Source organism: Cladophialophora immunda (assembly GCF_000835495.1).
Source record: "Cladophialophora immunda strain CBS 83496 unplaced genomic scaffold supercont1.4, whole genome shotgun sequence".
Lineage (NCBI taxonomy): Eukaryota > Fungi > Ascomycota > Eurotiomycetes > Chaetothyriales > Herpotrichiellaceae > Cladophialophora > Cladophialophora immunda.
This window is the reverse complement of record NW_015622544.1, coordinates 1357787-1373423: the sequence shown is the minus strand read 5'-3', so window position 1 is coordinate 1373423 and position 15637 is coordinate 1357787. Positions and strand designations below refer to the sequence as shown.

General features: G+C 53.6%; 5 protein-coding genes across 5 annotated transcripts; 1 reads left to right on the top strand and 4 right to left on the bottom strand.

Annotated features, from left to right (window-relative positions):
- Positions 1–57: 57 nt before the first annotated feature.
- PV07_06869 (uncharacterized protein) lies at positions 58–1245 on the top strand. Its single transcript, XM_016393890.1, has 4 exons — positions 58–367; positions 425–529; positions 584–901; positions 958–1245. The coding sequence occupies exons 1-4, from the start codon at positions 334–336 to the stop codon at positions 990–992; spliced, it is 492 nt and encodes a 163-aa protein (XP_016247309.1). The 5' UTR covers positions 58–333; the 3' UTR covers positions 993–1245.
- PV07_06868 (uncharacterized protein) lies at positions 707–3102 on the bottom strand. Its single transcript, XM_016393889.1, has one exon. It carries the CDS (start codon positions 2423–2425, stop codon positions 1337–1339), a length of 1089 nt encoding a protein of 362 aa, XP_016247308.1. The 5' UTR covers positions 2426–3102; the 3' UTR covers positions 707–1336.
- Positions 3103–3510: 408 nt separating this feature from the next.
- PV07_06867 (uncharacterized protein) lies at positions 3511–7743 on the bottom strand. Its single transcript, XM_016393888.1, has 3 exons — positions 7574–7743; positions 6822–7443; positions 3511–6767 (listed from the first exon to the last, which is right to left on the bottom strand). The coding sequence occupies exon 3, from the start codon at positions 6637–6639 to the stop codon at positions 4081–4083; it is 2559 nt and encodes an 852-aa protein (XP_016247307.1). The 5' UTR covers positions 6640–6767; positions 6822–7443; positions 7574–7743; the 3' UTR covers positions 3511–4080.
- A 3488-nt stretch (positions 7744–11231) lies between these two features.
- PV07_06866 (uncharacterized protein) lies at positions 11232–13361 on the bottom strand. The gene is made up of 2 exons (XM_016393887.1): positions 12438–13361; positions 11232–12340 (listed from the first exon to the last, which is right to left on the bottom strand). The coding sequence occupies exons 1-2, from the start codon at positions 12898–12900 to the stop codon at positions 11916–11918; spliced, it is 888 nt and encodes a 295-aa protein (XP_016247306.1). The 5' UTR covers positions 12901–13361; the 3' UTR covers positions 11232–11915.
- Positions 13362–13527: 166 nt separating this feature from the next.
- PV07_06865 (uncharacterized protein) lies at positions 13528–15618 on the bottom strand (the record flags this gene model as incomplete). The annotated part of the gene is made up of 4 exons (XM_016393886.1): positions 14944–15618; positions 14838–14883; positions 14261–14785; positions 13528–14162 (listed from the first exon to the last, which is right to left on the bottom strand). The coding sequence occupies exons 1-4, from the start codon at positions 15298–15300 to the stop codon at positions 13528–13530; spliced, it is 1563 nt and encodes a 520-aa protein (XP_016247305.1). The 5' UTR covers positions 15301–15618.
- Positions 15619–15637: the final 19 nt, after the last annotated feature.

Below are 15637 nucleotides of genomic sequence, written 5' to 3'. Positions count from 1 at the left end.
GTGTATACGAGCCTCTGCCCACCCCCACCATGAGACCATCCATGCCTCCCTTGTCTCCCTCCAGCAAGCAACAGGTGGGATTTGCTTTCATTGCGCCTGACCACCGTCTCGCCCTTTGCACCTGCTTTGCCTTGTGACGAAAAGCTTAAAGGCAACCCTTCAAACGGCCTCTCTCACCTTTCTCAACCTTTCCTCTCTTCCACCACTGCAGCACCTCTACCATCAAACCATTCCCATTGATTCATTCTCTCTCACTTTGACCACATACATCACTTTAGCACAACCCATAGCCTCAATCCACCAGACCCTCGTTCGACCAAACACTCGTCCATCATGTCTGACACCGGCCGCAAGCCTTTGACTGATCGTACGTGCATTCCCCTTCTGGGTCTCGAGCTATCCAGCAACTAACCCTGATCTGCAGAGGCTCAAGAGAAGCTCACTCCTGACTCTCAGAAGTCCACCTTCGACAAGGCCAAAGAGTCTGCCACCGGCACCGCCGACGACATCGCAGGAATGGTCCAGCCAGGTACTTACCGATCTCAAATCTCCTAAGATCCCTAGCTCACACGGCCACAAACAGGAGACAGCAAGTCCACCACCCAGAAGCTCTCCGATGAGACTTCGGCCAAGTCCAGCTCAGCCCAAGACACTCTATCCAGTGCTACACAGAATATCCAAGACACTGCCTCTTCTTTGGGCCAGAAGGCTAGCTCGACTGCCGGCGCAGCGCAGGAGTCAGGCAAGGAATACCTGCAACAGGCGCAAGAAGCTGCTTCTTCCGTCGGCCAGACAGCCAGTTCCAACACTTCAGCTGCACAGGAGTCAGGCAAGACTTATCTGCAGCAGGCTCAGGAGATGACTGCCAATGTTCTGAACAGTGCTAGCAAAGCTGCGTCAGGTATGCCGGTCTCACCACGCATCTTCTTCGCATCCTCAAGCTGACATTGCTATCAGATCTTGCTAGCAGCATTTCTGGCGAAAAGAAATAGACGACGGTCCATTGTGCTCGGAATAATCGACTTCCTGATTGTGGAGTATGAAGGGGAGGTCAACACTAGGCATGAAGCTTCAGGCTTTCGTACAATCAGCATCGGATCCTAGTGTATCGCAACATGAATCGCCGTCGACCTATTCATCCAAGGACTGGGGTGGTCTCCATTATTGACAAGCTGACCTCGCAGGAACAGTTTGGTTGTGACTGTTAAATTCTACAGACAATGAATTAGTATTCTTTCCAAACTGTGATCTCGTCGAATATGTTTTGCTTGACTTCTGCCAAATCTGTTTACGCATTAGTTACTCGCCAGGCTTTCCCAAACCTCGAACAGATTCTTCACTCCTTTTCTCCCGGCAGTCGAACAGCCTCCCAGTCCTCTTTCCTCACCGTCCTCCACTCGTCAGGATCAAACCAGCCAATATAGTTCTTGTCCCCAAAGCCGCCGATCCAATACGCCTGCGTCACAACCAACCGAGTCCAAAAGCCTTGATGTGCAGCCCACTTGCGGCCGGGAAGCCACATGACACTGTCCCTGTGCTTCCGCAAGAAGCAGGTCTCTAGGGCCTTTGGACTGACCTGGTCTGCAGATATCTCCTCCAGATAGCCGGTCAAGCTCAGCCGGGGGAGGTTCGCCAGCGCCCAGGGCCTCTGTCCCGTCAGATGGATGTACTCGTCCCACCAGCTGAGGGTGAGTGAGACATTAGACCCGGCCGCGGCGTTGCGGGTCGACGTCGACACCTTGAGCGACAGGATGGTCGGGTTGCCGCTCGGCTCCTCGCACGAGGCGATGTACTCGGGGAGTCCGATGGGCGTGTCTGCCACCGAGGCCGGGACCCCCTGGGCGGAGGGGTCCGATGACGACGAGGAGGACGAGAGGTTCGCGGGGAAGACGGTCGTGAGGACCCCGTGCGACGAAAGGGCCAGGAGCCGTCGGCCCAGGACGGTCGAGTAGTACCGCGACGGGATGGCGACGGTGGCGTCTTCTGCTCCTCGTTGTTGTTCGTCTTTGCTCTCATCTTCGCCCTCGTTGGACGAGACAGGGGAGGACGACCGCGCCATCGACTCGGCAAACAGGGGAGGCAAGGGGATCTTGTACGGCGTGTACGAGAACAAGGCCTCGATCCCCGACCCAAAAGCAGAAGAAGAAGCGTGGTCCGTCGGCAGACTCTCGTCGAGAAACTGCTCGTGCTCGTGCTCGTGCTCGTGTTCATGCTCCACCTCCCGCAGCGGCCGCGGAGACGAGACGAGCATCATGCCCCTCTGGCCCTCAGGCTGATGTTCTCGTCCACGAGGCCGCTCCATGACGACGTCCTCTGGCCCAGTCCCCTTCGCCCCCGCCGCAGAGGGGGCGCCGAAGGCGGCTCGCGGACCCAGCAGGCCCAGAACCTGCACCGCCGCCAGCGTCCAGGGCGAAGAGATCCTCATTCTTTGCGCGCGACGTATATATGGATATGGATATGGATATATGTGAGTGTGTGTGTGTGTGTGTGTGGTCCTGAGGTGATTGGTTTTTGTATTCCGCACGTCCAGCTCAGCTCAGCTCGCTTTCCTGCTTGCTTGTCTGGCCTTTCTACCCACCTTGTGTGTCTGTCTCAATATCGGGGCTGGTTGTCTCTCTGGGTCTATAGAAGCGGCGTGCGTTGTTTTTGTAGCCCGGTTTTATTATCCTCTCGTCTTTCCCCCGCCTCACTGGCTTTTTTTTTTCCCCTTTCTTTCTTTTTCCGCTCCTGTTCTCTTTTGGTTTTGTGGAGAAGCTCCCGTTCTAACTCTGGGAGCAGAGTCTAGAAAGAGAGCTGCTCGGCGTAGATGGCGAACGGGGTTCAATTGGTTCGGGTGGGGTGATGATTGTGGTGCCCTGGTATGCACCGAGGTGGTGGGCTATGCGACCGGGAATCCGATACCGATGGCTCTAGACTGGTAGACGACTCTGACCGTCCGGGTCCTGGCTGATTGATGGATAGAGATAGAGAGATAAGATGGGTCGCTCGAGGGATGGTTGATGGAGGGTTAGCTACAGCACCGTTCGACCGACGTGCCACAGAACATACCCAGTGCATCCAGCAAGTAGTCGCATCTTGGTGCATCCGCCCGCGGTCCATCTTATCTAATCTATTTCCCTGGGGCGGTGAGGAGCAAAGCGGGTTCGTTCGTGATTGCGACGGAGTGGACTGATGTTTCCCGATATCGGGCTTGTCAATTTCCCCTTTGTCCACGTGCACCTACGAGGTACTCCGTACTTGGGCGACAATACCCACGCCAGCCAAAACCCGCTTCAAGTCCCTGAGATGGAGACGAGGGTCATAGTACCACGCAGGAAGGCATCGTCACTCCCAGACGGAGGAGCCGCCGTTTTCCCTCCACGACAGATCTCAAGGGTAGGGGTAGGACATGGTTCACGCAGCGTCAGGGGTAAGGGATACTCACAGCTCGGGAAGATACCGCGGATTATCAGCTCAGCTCGTGACAAGTACAGAGACAGATGACAGACAAAATTACGGAGTATCAGAAGATCAAAGACAAAAAAAAGTTCAATTCCATGAGCTATACAATGGACGATGGTAGCGCTGACATGATTCTTCGAGAATTCCTCCAACCGCTTGGATCCATGATTTGTCCTGGCGGTAGATTTTGATACCAAGATTGGGGGTAATGTTGTTGTTCTCTCCTTTTTAGAGATAGAACAGGTTTTTCTGGTGCCTTTGCTTTGGCTGATTTCGGCCTTGTACATTTGACATGGCGTGGATGATGGTAAGAGTTGCCGTTGACAGACCTACTATGAGCTAGGATGCCAGGTGCTGGTGTGTGTCAGGGTCTTGTAAATGGTTCGGAAGCTGTTGTGAGCTGCATTGCATAGGCGCTGGACGCTGGGTATCGCCTGGCACCATCCATCGGAAGCATAGTCACATCTGGCGCGGCGTTGTGTCTCCGATCGTACATACGATAAAGACAGCAAAGGCAGCCATAGTAACGAGGTGCCACCGAGATGACTCCGCAGCCACGAACGACCAAGGTGACCATCATACAGGACACAGGTTTGTCACAAAGCGATTGCACAAGCCTGCAGTCCTCATCACAAGACTTCAAGATGCTGTAATGCCTTCAGTGAGGAAGCGCAGTGACAGATCGGGTGTCGAAGAAGAGTGTTGCATGGAGCAATGACGTTTCGTGCCAGTGGCATTGGAAACTGCTCTCCGGGACTCCGTCAGAAGCTTGGTAGGATGCTGCAATTGCGTGGGTGTGATGCAGGAGTAAAGTGGTAGAGAATCTTCGACGACTTCCATCTGTGTCTGACTCTGCGACAGAATACTCCTCACTTGAGCATGGAGCTCGGAATCGATCTTGGAGAGTGTCCTCTTTTGCCCTCGGGGGTGATTATGGCTCTGATGCACCGCACTGTCAACTTTCCCAGCGAACCGTCGAGGTGTTGGAGTGACACTCTGACTGGGCGATTCTGTGAGCGCTGACAACGACATTAATCCATGGATAGCAGCGACTTCGGAACTGGTAGGTATGTTATTTGACTGTTGACTTTGGGATTCCTCAGAGTAGCCTTGGTGGGAGGGGGCCCCAGTCATCTGACAATCCACCGACACGGGCTTGGACTGTCTATCTGAGAGTGAACACACTCGAGACAGAGGAGAGCTGACGCCGCTCCACACGCTTCTCCGCAGTGGTGGTATGCTTGGTGCCCAGGACGACCAGGAGGAGCTGGACGAAATTGAGGATGACCGAGATCGGGATGTCACAGTCGTCGAGTCCGAAGAGATCGAGGCCGGTGATGAAGCCACTGGGGTCGTTGACCTACTGGGAAGTTCCTGAATTGTCTCAGCAGGACGCAAAAGGCACTTCACAGACGGTAAGACAAGGCTTTGAGGTCGAGGAGGGGGGCAGCGTTCCAAATTCGCATTCATGAGGCATTGCCTCCGCATGCTTCGCAGCGCATCAACCGACGCTGAGCAGCGAAGGGAAGGCCGGCCACAGTTTCGCTCCCACGTATACTGATCTGGAATGCGAGGCGTGGTCTGCGGGGTCGGAAGGTTTCCAAGGTGAGGACGACTCGGCAACGCGAGACCTTTGGCTGGACTCATCTGGACAGGAGTCTGAGAAGTCGAGATAGGTTGAGCCTTGGTTGACTCGGAGGCGCGTGTCTTCAAGGCTTCGCTGAAATTCAAATCATAGCCATGGGTAACAGCATCCGGTCCTACGCCTGCGTTATCTGGTCGCCTGGTCACTTGCTTGCTTAGGTGCGCGAGCGATGCAACGACGTCCATCTTATCGTTTGGTAGATTAGCTCTCAAGAACTCATCCACATGCGCTGTGTCTTTGACGATGCTCGGCTCGAGTTTCCGAAGCAGGGCTGTCCACCAAGCTTCTGAGAACACATGATCGTCAACGTTCTCGTCCAAACCCACTTGCGAGATCATGGCAGCCAAAGAAGTGTTTGAATGACCCCCAGGGGGACCAAAATTCGCGTTGAAAGCGTCTGGCCGGCACGGGGATCCCTCGCTCGACAACTTGCTCAAGATTAAAACAATCTTGCTCCAATTGTCGAAAGCCTCTTTCGGAACATGGAGGTCGTAGTTGATTTGTGCGAGATATTCTCTTTCGTTCTCGTTGATTTCACTGCTGCGTAGGCCAGATATCTTGCTCCAGGCCCGGGCCGAATAATTGCGGTCTTGCAAATATTTCGAAGCCAGCATGAGAGCGGACAAAAACATGCGACGTCCACACTGCATGGCTCGGCACTGAGATCTCTCGAACGGTTCGCCTCTACAGCTGGTCTTGGACGGCCCTTGTGGCATCCTGGACTTTAGTAGTATCAGATAGTACAACGCGACTTGTAAAGTAGAGTAGCTTGTTTTGGAGCGTCGGAGTGTTTCTTTGATGAAGGTATCGAGGCGCAATACACCGGCCCCGTTGAAACAGTCCGACATCATCGGTGGCCGGTCAGAGAGGGGCCAAATGGCGGTGATAAGTCTCTTTGCAAAGACGATGAGTAGAGACACAAACTGCTCTGTGACGTCGGTGTCCCTCTTCAACTTAGGCGGGCATTGTCTCCTGAAAGAACAAGCAGTTCTCCGAGCATTCCAGTGTTGTGCATCCGGGTCAGAGCTGGCTTCGCCACCGCGCAGTCGCAGACATGTTTGGCTGGGTTGCTGAAGATGAGTAGAGACCCGCGCCTTGAGGCTACGATAGGCATATCCAAGGGGACAGGTGCTGCCGGAGGCGGCATGATCTTTGGTCTGTATTCCCTTCAATAGCTGCTCTTGCGGCTCAAGTGCTGTGTGAGAGAGCACCTTCTTGAGAGACGGAAGTGGCTCTCTACCGTCCTCGTCGAGGAAGATGTCACCAGGATCGGTCGTTGACGTCCAGGACGTCTGAGATGATGATTCGGAAGAGTACGACTCGTGGGCTGAATCGCTCACACTGACATCATCGTCAATGGAAGCAATGCTAGTTTGATCGAGGTCCGGGTTGACGTTGTAGCTATTGAAGGCCCAGCGTTCCTGGGACTGTCGGAAGTTGTAGAAGCGGCCTGGCTCTGCCCTCGACACTGGAGAGAGCCATCTTTCGACTGAATCTTGTACGTTTTGGGGGGGATGGGAATTGGAGAAGGCTGCAACCTCCTTAAAGCCCATCTTCTGGAGACTGAAAGGACCAGCGTTTCCTCCGATGGCGAAGAATTGAGATCGCGGTCCCGAGTTGGTGGCAATAGGGTTCGATTACGAAAATCCAGATTGACAACAGAATAACCAATTAGAAGAACCTGGTGCGCGAGCGTGAGCATGTCGCCCTTTGTTTGGGATGTTTTCATTCTTACCAAAAGAGCGGGTGGCAAACCCACCGCGAGTCAGAGCACGGAAGACTGTCTTGTTTGGCAAGATGGCTTGATCACGACAAGCACGAGATCGATGCGCCTTCGAGAGTTAAGCATGAGCCAACTCAGCGAGGGAGGTCTCGAGGTACAAATGCTCGTCTGTCTCAAACCGATCTTGGTGTGGCTTTACCAAAACAATGCGTGACTCTGGCGGTGGGCTTCGGCGTGTAGATGGTTCTTCTTGGATATGTGACACCGACCAAGAAATCATGGCTAATGACCAATTTTTTCCTTTTATGACTGATAGGAGTGGAGAGTTGCGGGAGAGGTGTGCTAGAGCGTGTTGTCAGAAGACTCTTTCAACCCAAACAACCGTCGGCAAGGGTTGGTTGAGATTGCAGTGAGGGAGAGGTGACTAGAGGTAGAAGTCGTGAACACGGTGGTAATGTGTTGGCAATTAAGAGGTCAGGGTGAATTGGAGGGAGTGAATGCGAGACTCGAATCGCAATGGGAGTCAACGGTGGTGAGAGCCAGGGACGCTCCGGACGAGATTCAGCCCGTGGTTCTGGATATCTGTGTATTCGGCGGTCGTGGCAAATATGAAATGGTCCTAAATATACAGTGTCTATAGGCAGACATTGTTCCGTGAGTCAGTTGAGTGTTTTGGACAGAAATCCAGGTCTCAAATGCGAGTCTTTCTGCTTCGTGGCAAAATGCGAGACGCTTTCGCAGCCAGGAGTGCTGGAAGGGCTTACTGGGGGAATTCGAGTGCGGCGGGTTGGCGATAACCTGCGTCTTGTAACGAGAACGTGTGGTCAGGGGATTCAGATGTGAACAAAGTATAACATGCAGCCAGTGCTGCGATCCATGGATTGCTTCATCTTGTCTTTGGTAGAGGAGGACCTCATGCCGGGGCGCTGGCGGTAGTTTGGAGGATATAAGGGCTGGGGGTGGCACCCTCGCCACTTTGGCTCTGCCATGCAGTGGCTTCCTGCTCGCCCGCGCGCCGCTGAACAGCGCCCTCCAGATCATCAGCCGATGACTCAAATTCCAACCTGAACTTGAGACCCCCCCTAGCGACACCCACCCCCCAAACCACCACACACCCACTGTCTGGACCAGGCATGAAAGAACTCTGGAAGTTTGCTCATCTTGCCTCCAGCCTATGGCTTGTTACCTAGTCCTACGAACATGTCTTCTACGAACAAATTACCGGTTTCACGTCTGACTAGGCTGCTCGAGACCTTGCTGGCCTCTCGCCGCTTGATGGATTTTCAGCGCAACCACCGATAATGGGCGAAAGAGAAGCAGCCCTCACTCAGTTGGGGCTACCTGGGCCTCACTGAAAGCAAGGCGTCGATGATGTGCTTCTCCAGCCCGAGCACGGAGTACGGAGTATTTGGTCAGGAAACCTACAACCGCTCGCCCTCCCATTCTGTGCAACCAAGAGCCCAGGCGAACCACCAGAGCCAATGAACCTCGCTGGGATTTTTGCCAGAACAAAGATTATATCAGATTCTGTTAGTCATCTCCGCTAATAGATTGCTTTTCATCAATCAGGTCCGCCCGCGGTGTTCCATTCATAAACGGTTCCTTCACGGCTCTCCGGGTCGAGCTCCTTCTGCTCCAAGTCCTATCTTGATCGTTTCGCTTCACCTGGGAGACAGTGTCCGACGACCACTGGGTCAACAAGATGCTGGCTGCATAGTGTAACTCCGCGAACATGTGCGCAACTCCTAATACGTCAACACAGACGAAGAATGCAAACCCAAGCTAAGCACAACTAATCAGTGTCTGACAACGCTACTACGCTCCAATCGGGCCAGCCAACACCCCGCGTGGTAGTGAATCATCGCCAGCCTGATTCGCCCCCCTCGCGACGGGCAATGTTGCCGTGACCAGGTGGTGGGTGGGTGGGTGGCCGGCACTCTGACCGGAGGACGAGGGTCAAACTGAGAAGGCCCAGCTGGCAGAAAGAGCGTGACTCAAACTTGGTTCAGTTGGGCGGCAAACCGCCACTTTGCCTCCTTTAGGCCCTTTTCCGCTCCCTCTTCCACCCAGGATCCGGGCTTCGAGGGTCGCCGGGATCCCACTGGCTTTTCGAAGCATCACCGCAGCTTCCATGTCGCAGAGTCAAAGCGAAACTCACGTCTTCGCAAGACATTCAGCCTCAAGTTAATTATTCCAACATGCCAACTATACACGGCAAGGTTGGGGGCTGGGTTTGGACTCGCCTGGAGGCTGCCTTGCCTTTGCGAGTGGCTGAGGCACGGGCGGGAACAATAGAAGCAGCGCGACCCAATTTTTCAGTCCTCATCCTTGCCAGTTTGGGGCAGCCTACACTGCCTCTTGGCGAATGCCCAGATCGCAGATCCGACGTTCCTCAATTTTCCGAGATGGGACAACAGAGCGGCCAACACTGGCCAGTGGCCACCAAAACAGGCAGAAGCACTCCTGCCGACCCGATCAATGCTACGCAGAAAGGCAAGCTTGTGAACTCGGTCGAGACACTGGTACGAAACCCTTGGACCTCACTTGGGCTCGCTGTCGCTTGGCCAACTGTGCGATATCCCGCCTGGGACCCTGCCGGAGTTTGTGCAACTTGCACAAATTTGGTTGACTTGTGAGCGACGACGCGAATGTCCCCAATGAACTTATCTGCATTTGTCATCACATAGACTTCATATCACAGCAGCCCGTCGCTGATGCGGAATGCGACATCAGACACTGGCAACAGCCAACCTGACCTTGCCGCCCTGTGGCCTGGCACGATGGGCACTACTCCGGCGACCGGATGTACTAGAATCCCGTGAGATGCCGCCAACTCAGACCCAGCTTTCACTGCTGTGGAGGAAGCTCTTGTTGAGAGGTTGCTCTCGATGTCCCAGGCTGCCTGCTGCCTAGCCAGTCATCAGATGAGAGAACGACTTCCTGCGATCCGCTTCGTAGCATCCTTCAGGTCATCCGAATACGGGCTCCCAATCCATCTGTGAGGGAGAGAGTCGCGTCCAAAGACTTTCTGGAAGCTGACACGGAGAGCCAGTGGGTAACACTCCACCGGCAGCCTCAAGGCAAGACTGGTGCCCAGCAGGAAATGGAAGATCAAAGCGTTAAGCTGTTTTATGTTGATCATGATCAAATCCCCGGCGACTTCAGGCAGCACGGACAAATCAGGGCATGATTTCTGCTCCAGGTTGAGCAGGTAAATACGGCAGAGTCGCCATCAGGATGCATCAGTCAACCCTCGCGCAATCAAGCAACCCCCCCCTCGCCATCTGCTAACGCGGGGATCCAGATTTTTCTCACTCGTACGCGTCCGATGTACATCAAAGCCCGTTGCAAAAATGCAGATGCACATGATCTGCAAGGTTCCAAGAGAAAGAATTTTGAGTGCTGCCTAACAGATCAGGTCACGTGTGGCCGAACCGGACCAACCATGAAGGATTTGAGTCATACCGTCAGAGTAAGACTCGTGGGAAATCTCTTGTCTCTCGAAGTGCGGCAAAAACAAGCGATACTCCACGGATGAGTTCGTCTGCCTGTTCATTGACTCTCCATTTCATGGCCATAGGCGAGATTTCCAGTTTCGCCTTACAGAACGAAATGCAAAACCCGCGCAATTCGGCGCGAGCCGAATGCGTTGCAGCGAGCAACAAGTTGCGCCTTCTCCCAAGATTTGCAGCTGGGCTAGGGGGCTCATGCGTTGCTACTACAGGTAGGTACCAAGGATCAGAAGCACGGGAGAGAGGGCAGACTCATCTGGCAAAATGTCTCGAGCAAGACACCGACACCGACCGACCCCTTTTGGCTCTCCGTTTAGCCGAAGATGTCCCAACATTGGAAAAGCATGGGGAGAATGCTTTGAAGGCTCTGTTCCTTCTTTCGTGGATTTGGTGACGGCCCTCGGAATCTTTTGTCGGAGACGAATGATATGCTTGCTGTGGTAGTGGTGGTGTCGCCGCCCCTCTCAGCCGGCGATGCAACGAGCCTTGAAGTCAGAAGAAGCAAAAGCTTCAGAGTTCCCAGGCTGCAGATGCTTGTCCCAGTTCCGTCCCAACACCTAGTTAAGTATCGTAGAGTAGGTAATATGTATGTAAGTGAGCTCCTCAAACTTCCTCCCTCATCGGGACTGCGAGCCTGTCCTCGAGATCAAGATAAATTTCATGGCCCGTGGACATTCAGCCAGAAAAACGGACGGAAAAGCCCTCGTCTCACGAAGCAAAGATTTTCAGGGTAGTCCTCCCTTACCAAGCCAGCCATGGATTGCAACCGTTGAACCAACTTGTTCCCTTGCGCATCCTCGGTCGCGCATCTTTACAACCTAACCATAATAAAAGTCGGAGGAAATAGCCCTGGAAATCGGAAATGACTTCATCGAGATGAATCTCTCGCCGACGCGGAGGAGCGAAAAGATAAAAGTGAACACAGTTGATATTATGTACCGATATACCTCGCATGTACCACTTTGACCTTCCTGTAGTTCCATACCTAGGTATGCAGGTAGGTGGAAATCTATCTATCATTGATGAACGGAATTCCCGTCTCTCTCTCCCTCCCTTGCCCCTCAAGGGTTCGTTGACCTTCATAAAGCTGCTGCGCTAAACGCTCCTTCACCCCCGGGCGATAAACGCCACTGGGAAAAGGGGACACAGAACAACAACGACCTCGAGAAGACCGACGACATACATCCCAGATGTCGGGAATCGTCGTCTGTGCTTCTCTCTTTCCCTCTCGCTCTGTAGTGTGGGGGTGTGCATTGTGTCTGCGAGGAATGCCTGCGTCTCTTTCCATCTTCCATCGTTCCATTCCCCCCGCCTCTCGTAGCTGGTGGCTCCGTCACATTTCTTGTTGCCTTCGATTTTGTCTATCCTCCCGAAGAATCGCTTTCCCACAGACGTGGAACTCGCTTCCCATGTTGGACTCTTATAGAGCCCATCCATCGTAGTATAAAACACATGTTTGTCCTCTGTCTCGCGGCCATGGCGTGGCGGCATCTGTGCTCTTCCACAGAACCGGCACAGCTTCAATTTCAAACCCGTTCTTCCAGGAAACGCCTCTCAGTAACTTCCCTGCCCTCTCCCACGATCATATCGCCTCTCACGACCTCTCATAACTCGACTTGGGACCCTGCTCATAGTAATGCGCCATCTCCAACCCTGCCCTCTTAAACCCGCATTTCACGTAGAATCCTTCGTTCGCCTCGCTGCAATCCAAAATACTCTTATAGCAGCCCACTCTCTCAGCCACTGCGTCCAGCGCTTGGATGATCCTCAAACCCAGCTTTTTACCCTGTTGATTCTTCGCGACCGCAATGTCCTCGATATGGCCCACGAGGCCCATGTTGTGGATGAATTTCCGCTCCACGATCACGGCGCCCGTGCCCACGACGGTCGACGTTTCGTCACAGATGACCAGGATGTAGTAGGTGTCGTTGCGCGAGGAGATGAAGTCGTAGCGGGCGTTGAATTCGGCTAGAGTGGGTTCGCCCACAGTGGTGAGAACGCGGAGGGTGGGGAGAAAGCCTACAGATCAAAGAGCAGAGAGACTAGGTCAGTTTCGCGAGCGCAAAGGTTGGATCTGGGGGGAGTCGGGAATAGAATGTATGGACCAAAGACGTACCTCCATAGTAATCGCTCCGTCGGAGAGGCCGAATCGTGTAGCCCTCTGGCAGTCGTGACATGACTTCGTCCGAAATGAGAGACGGGGAAAACAGCGGCGGGTCGTCCTCCTCCCTCAGGTTCGCCGATTTGCCATTTTGGGCCAAACCATCTGCCGCAGGCGCAGAGGTAGCCACGGGAACTGGTGTGGTTGTGGCTGATACTGCTGCGGGTGTGTATGTAGTGCCGTTTGTAAGTGTAGCAGTGTCTGTGCTTGCGTTTGTGACTCCATTGACAGTCGCTGTCGTTGTTGCCGTGGGGCCAGGTGCCGGTTCTGTCTCTGTCGATGCGGTGGTAGTGGTCACTGGGGCTTCCACGAGGGAGACTTGTGTGGCCGCTTCTTTTGAGGCTGGAGCAGTGTATTCGGTCGCTGAGTTCGACGTCGAGAGAAGCGTCGCTTCGGTGGGCGTCTGGACGTCGGCCATGGCTTTCTTCTTTGGCCGGATCTATGTACTTCTTTGACCGCTTTTCCGAATCAAGGGATTGATAAAGTCCACAGCCTCTGGCCAGGAGCTATAGGACGCAAGGACACAATGTGTAGAACAAAGAGCGTGAGGATTGAATAGGGGACTTCTGCCTCGAACGAAGGGTTTCAAGGGAGCGAGAGGTTCAGACTGGGTGCTCTATCTGGTGTTTGTTTATCTGCGTCGCTGGAGTAAGGAGACTAGGGGGTTGGAGTAGAATTTGGCTTGATGTGAGAGTGTGTCAGGGGCAACTGCGAGTATTTGTTGTTGCTGTTGTTGGGAACACAAAGGAAGTTGAAGCTCGCCGGAATCAGGAGGGGTGAAGCAACCTGTCTTCAACAATGTTATATTTCAGCCCCCCTGTGCGGTGTCAGCCGCAGCGTCAGATCAGCTCCGGCGCAAATCTCGAGGTGCAGCCGCTGAAACATTGAGATTTGGTTCAGCCTCGGCCGTTGGTCGCCAGCGACCAAATCTCCAGGGGGTTTGGGCACGAGGAGCTATAAATACACCTAGCCTTGTCAATCGCAGCCCTTGTTCTCCCACAAAATGGTATTTGCGCCTTTCGCTCTCTACATGGCTTGTGTGATTCTATTGATGCAGAAAATCGATTCCATCTGGTGCGTCGTCTGGTAAGGAGCAGATCTCTCGGAACTTCCCCAGCTGTGTCCCTTTGATGGACAGGGAGGTTTGGAAGCTCTCCAGCGACACTGCACCTTCTACGTGGCTGAATGGATCCATGTCGGTCAACTTGGCCAAGTCAATCAGCCCATCATTGATAAAGAGCCGGACGGCATGCCCTCGCCCTATTTCGGTCAGCCCTCCATCCGTCTCACAAGTTATACGTTCGAATATCAACCGTCCGCCCATTGGGACCACGTCACTTGTCTTCCACTTCCGCTCGGTCACTAGCCGGTCAGTAGGTAGATGGCCCAGGCCCAAAGACTCGTCAAAGATTCCCAAGGTGGCCAACGCAGGGACAATGTCACCGTCGTGGACGAAGCTGAAATAGACGTCTTGGGACGAGTGGTTTGACATGAGTTGCTGCGTTGCATTGAGCCACAGCCAACCCAATATGGCACCAAACTTATTACCGGGGCCAGCTCGATAATAGTGTAACAAGTCACGCGCATATTCGAATTGGAGCCACTCGTGTTGCTCGAACACATCGCACCACGGGCTCTTCCCCCTCGCCAGGATCTCGAAACCGCACATTTCCATCATGCCTGTGGGTATCTGTCAGTCCCCGTTCGATATCAACACATGCAAATAACGGAAGATTCCTTGCACGCGAGACAGCCCCGGGGAAGCAAGTTGAACATACCATAGACGTCAAGTGGGCTGAATATCATGCCCTCTGCATCGTTGGCGAGTCTCTCGGCGATGGCTTGGGAGAATGTGCGCTGCCACTCTGCCAGCTTCGCATATCCGTGATCGTGACCGTGCTCTTTGTCGTTGCGGTATTTGAGACAGGTGTCTCCCGGGGTAAGCGTATTTGCGCCTCGATCTTCATCCTCGGGAATTACCACCAGCGCCGCCGAACCATCAGACCTCCAGTCTGGGCCAAAGAATCCAGTGGCAAAGTGTTCTGCGGTCTCAACATCTCGCGGAGAGCTGCAAGACCAGAAATTGGTCCTGCGGCCGTCGGATACAAGATGGTTGTACCGCTGCCGCAGAACCCTACCCGTGTTAGAGGCCTGTCGTGTTCCAGCATATGGGCCAGTGGCTGTTAGATTCTCGAACGCGGGATTGGAGAGATCCGTAAAATATGTCCACTCTTTGAGAAATGATAGCGACCCTGTGAGATTCACCTCCGAATCCTTAAGTCGGCTGAGGAGGTCGATGTGCCCTGGTCAAGGCGGTTAGTGCCTCAGCTGGTTCAGATTACCGAAGCAACTCACGAGAGCCAGCTGCTTTTGTCGGGTATCGTTCAGCATGCCGTGATAACTACAAACGTTAGCACGAGAAGTGCTGCCTACCGATCATAGTCCGTGTAATGGACCTTACCATGTGCACTTGATCCACGGAGCATTTCTTGGGTAGGGGTGAATCGTAATAGTTAACACTGTGTAATTTGCGGATCCAGGGCCCGTTTCCACCTAGATGATGGAATATGTTCCACAGAGCATGAAAAACCGTGCTGCACAGACCCGCCCGAAGCAGAAAAGGAGAAGCTGAACAAGTGTCGTCTCGTACATGTCGCAGGAGAGGAAAGGCGAGGAGAGCTGCAACGAAGATGAGGGTACCCAAGAACAACTTCTGCTGGGAGAACCTCCTAGAGCCCCGGCGTCGCTCGAGTTTGAAAGTCGTCGAAGGCATAGGAAGCAGATTTGATCCTGATGGTGATTTCATCACCAGATTCATCAGGCGAGAGATATTGTGTCTCCAGAATTGGTTCTTAGGAGATTCGCTGGTCCTCGGTGTTGTCGCTTGCTGCTGTTTCCAATCTCACCGTTCAACTGTGCATCCCTGGACAACCCTCCCGCATTGCACAGGGAATTCAAAAGCGAAGATATTCTGGTCAAAGCAAGAAAAGTGTCCCACTGGCGGTGCTCGTGGGAGGCAACTTGCAGACAGAGTATATGAATATGGGGTTCAGTGTTTGTGAAACAGACAACTCATGGATTTCGGCAAAAGGACCAAGAGCAAATTGATGTTTGGCTCGGACTTTGTATCTCCATTCTCTTTTGCTAAGCAGCAT

Coding starts and splice junctions, on each gene's coding strand:
- PV07_06869 (XM_016393890.1), top strand. CDS start 334: ATGTCTGACACCGGCCGCAAGCCTTTGACTGATC. Junction 368..424: donor CCGCAAGCCTTTGACTGATC/GTACGTGCATTC, acceptor CCTGATCTGCAG/AGGCTCAAGAGAAGCTCACT. Junction 530..583: donor CGCAGGAATGGTCCAGCCAG/GTACTTACCGAT, acceptor GGCCACAAACAG/GAGACAGCAAGTCCACCACC.
- PV07_06868 (XM_016393889.1), bottom strand. CDS start 2,425: ATGAGGATCTCTTCGCCCTGGACGCTGGCGGCGGTGCAGGTTCTGGGC.
- PV07_06867 (XM_016393888.1), bottom strand. CDS start 6,639: ATGGGCTTTAAGGAGGTTGCAGCCTTCTCCAATTCCCATCCCCCCCAA.
- PV07_06866 (XM_016393887.1), bottom strand. CDS start 12,900: ATGGCCGACGTCCAGACGCCCACCGAAGCGACGCTTCTCTCGACGTCG. Junction 12,341..12,437: donor ACGGAGCGATTACTATGGAG/GTACGTCTTTGG, acceptor TTTGATCTGTAG/GCTTTCTCCCCACCCTCCGC.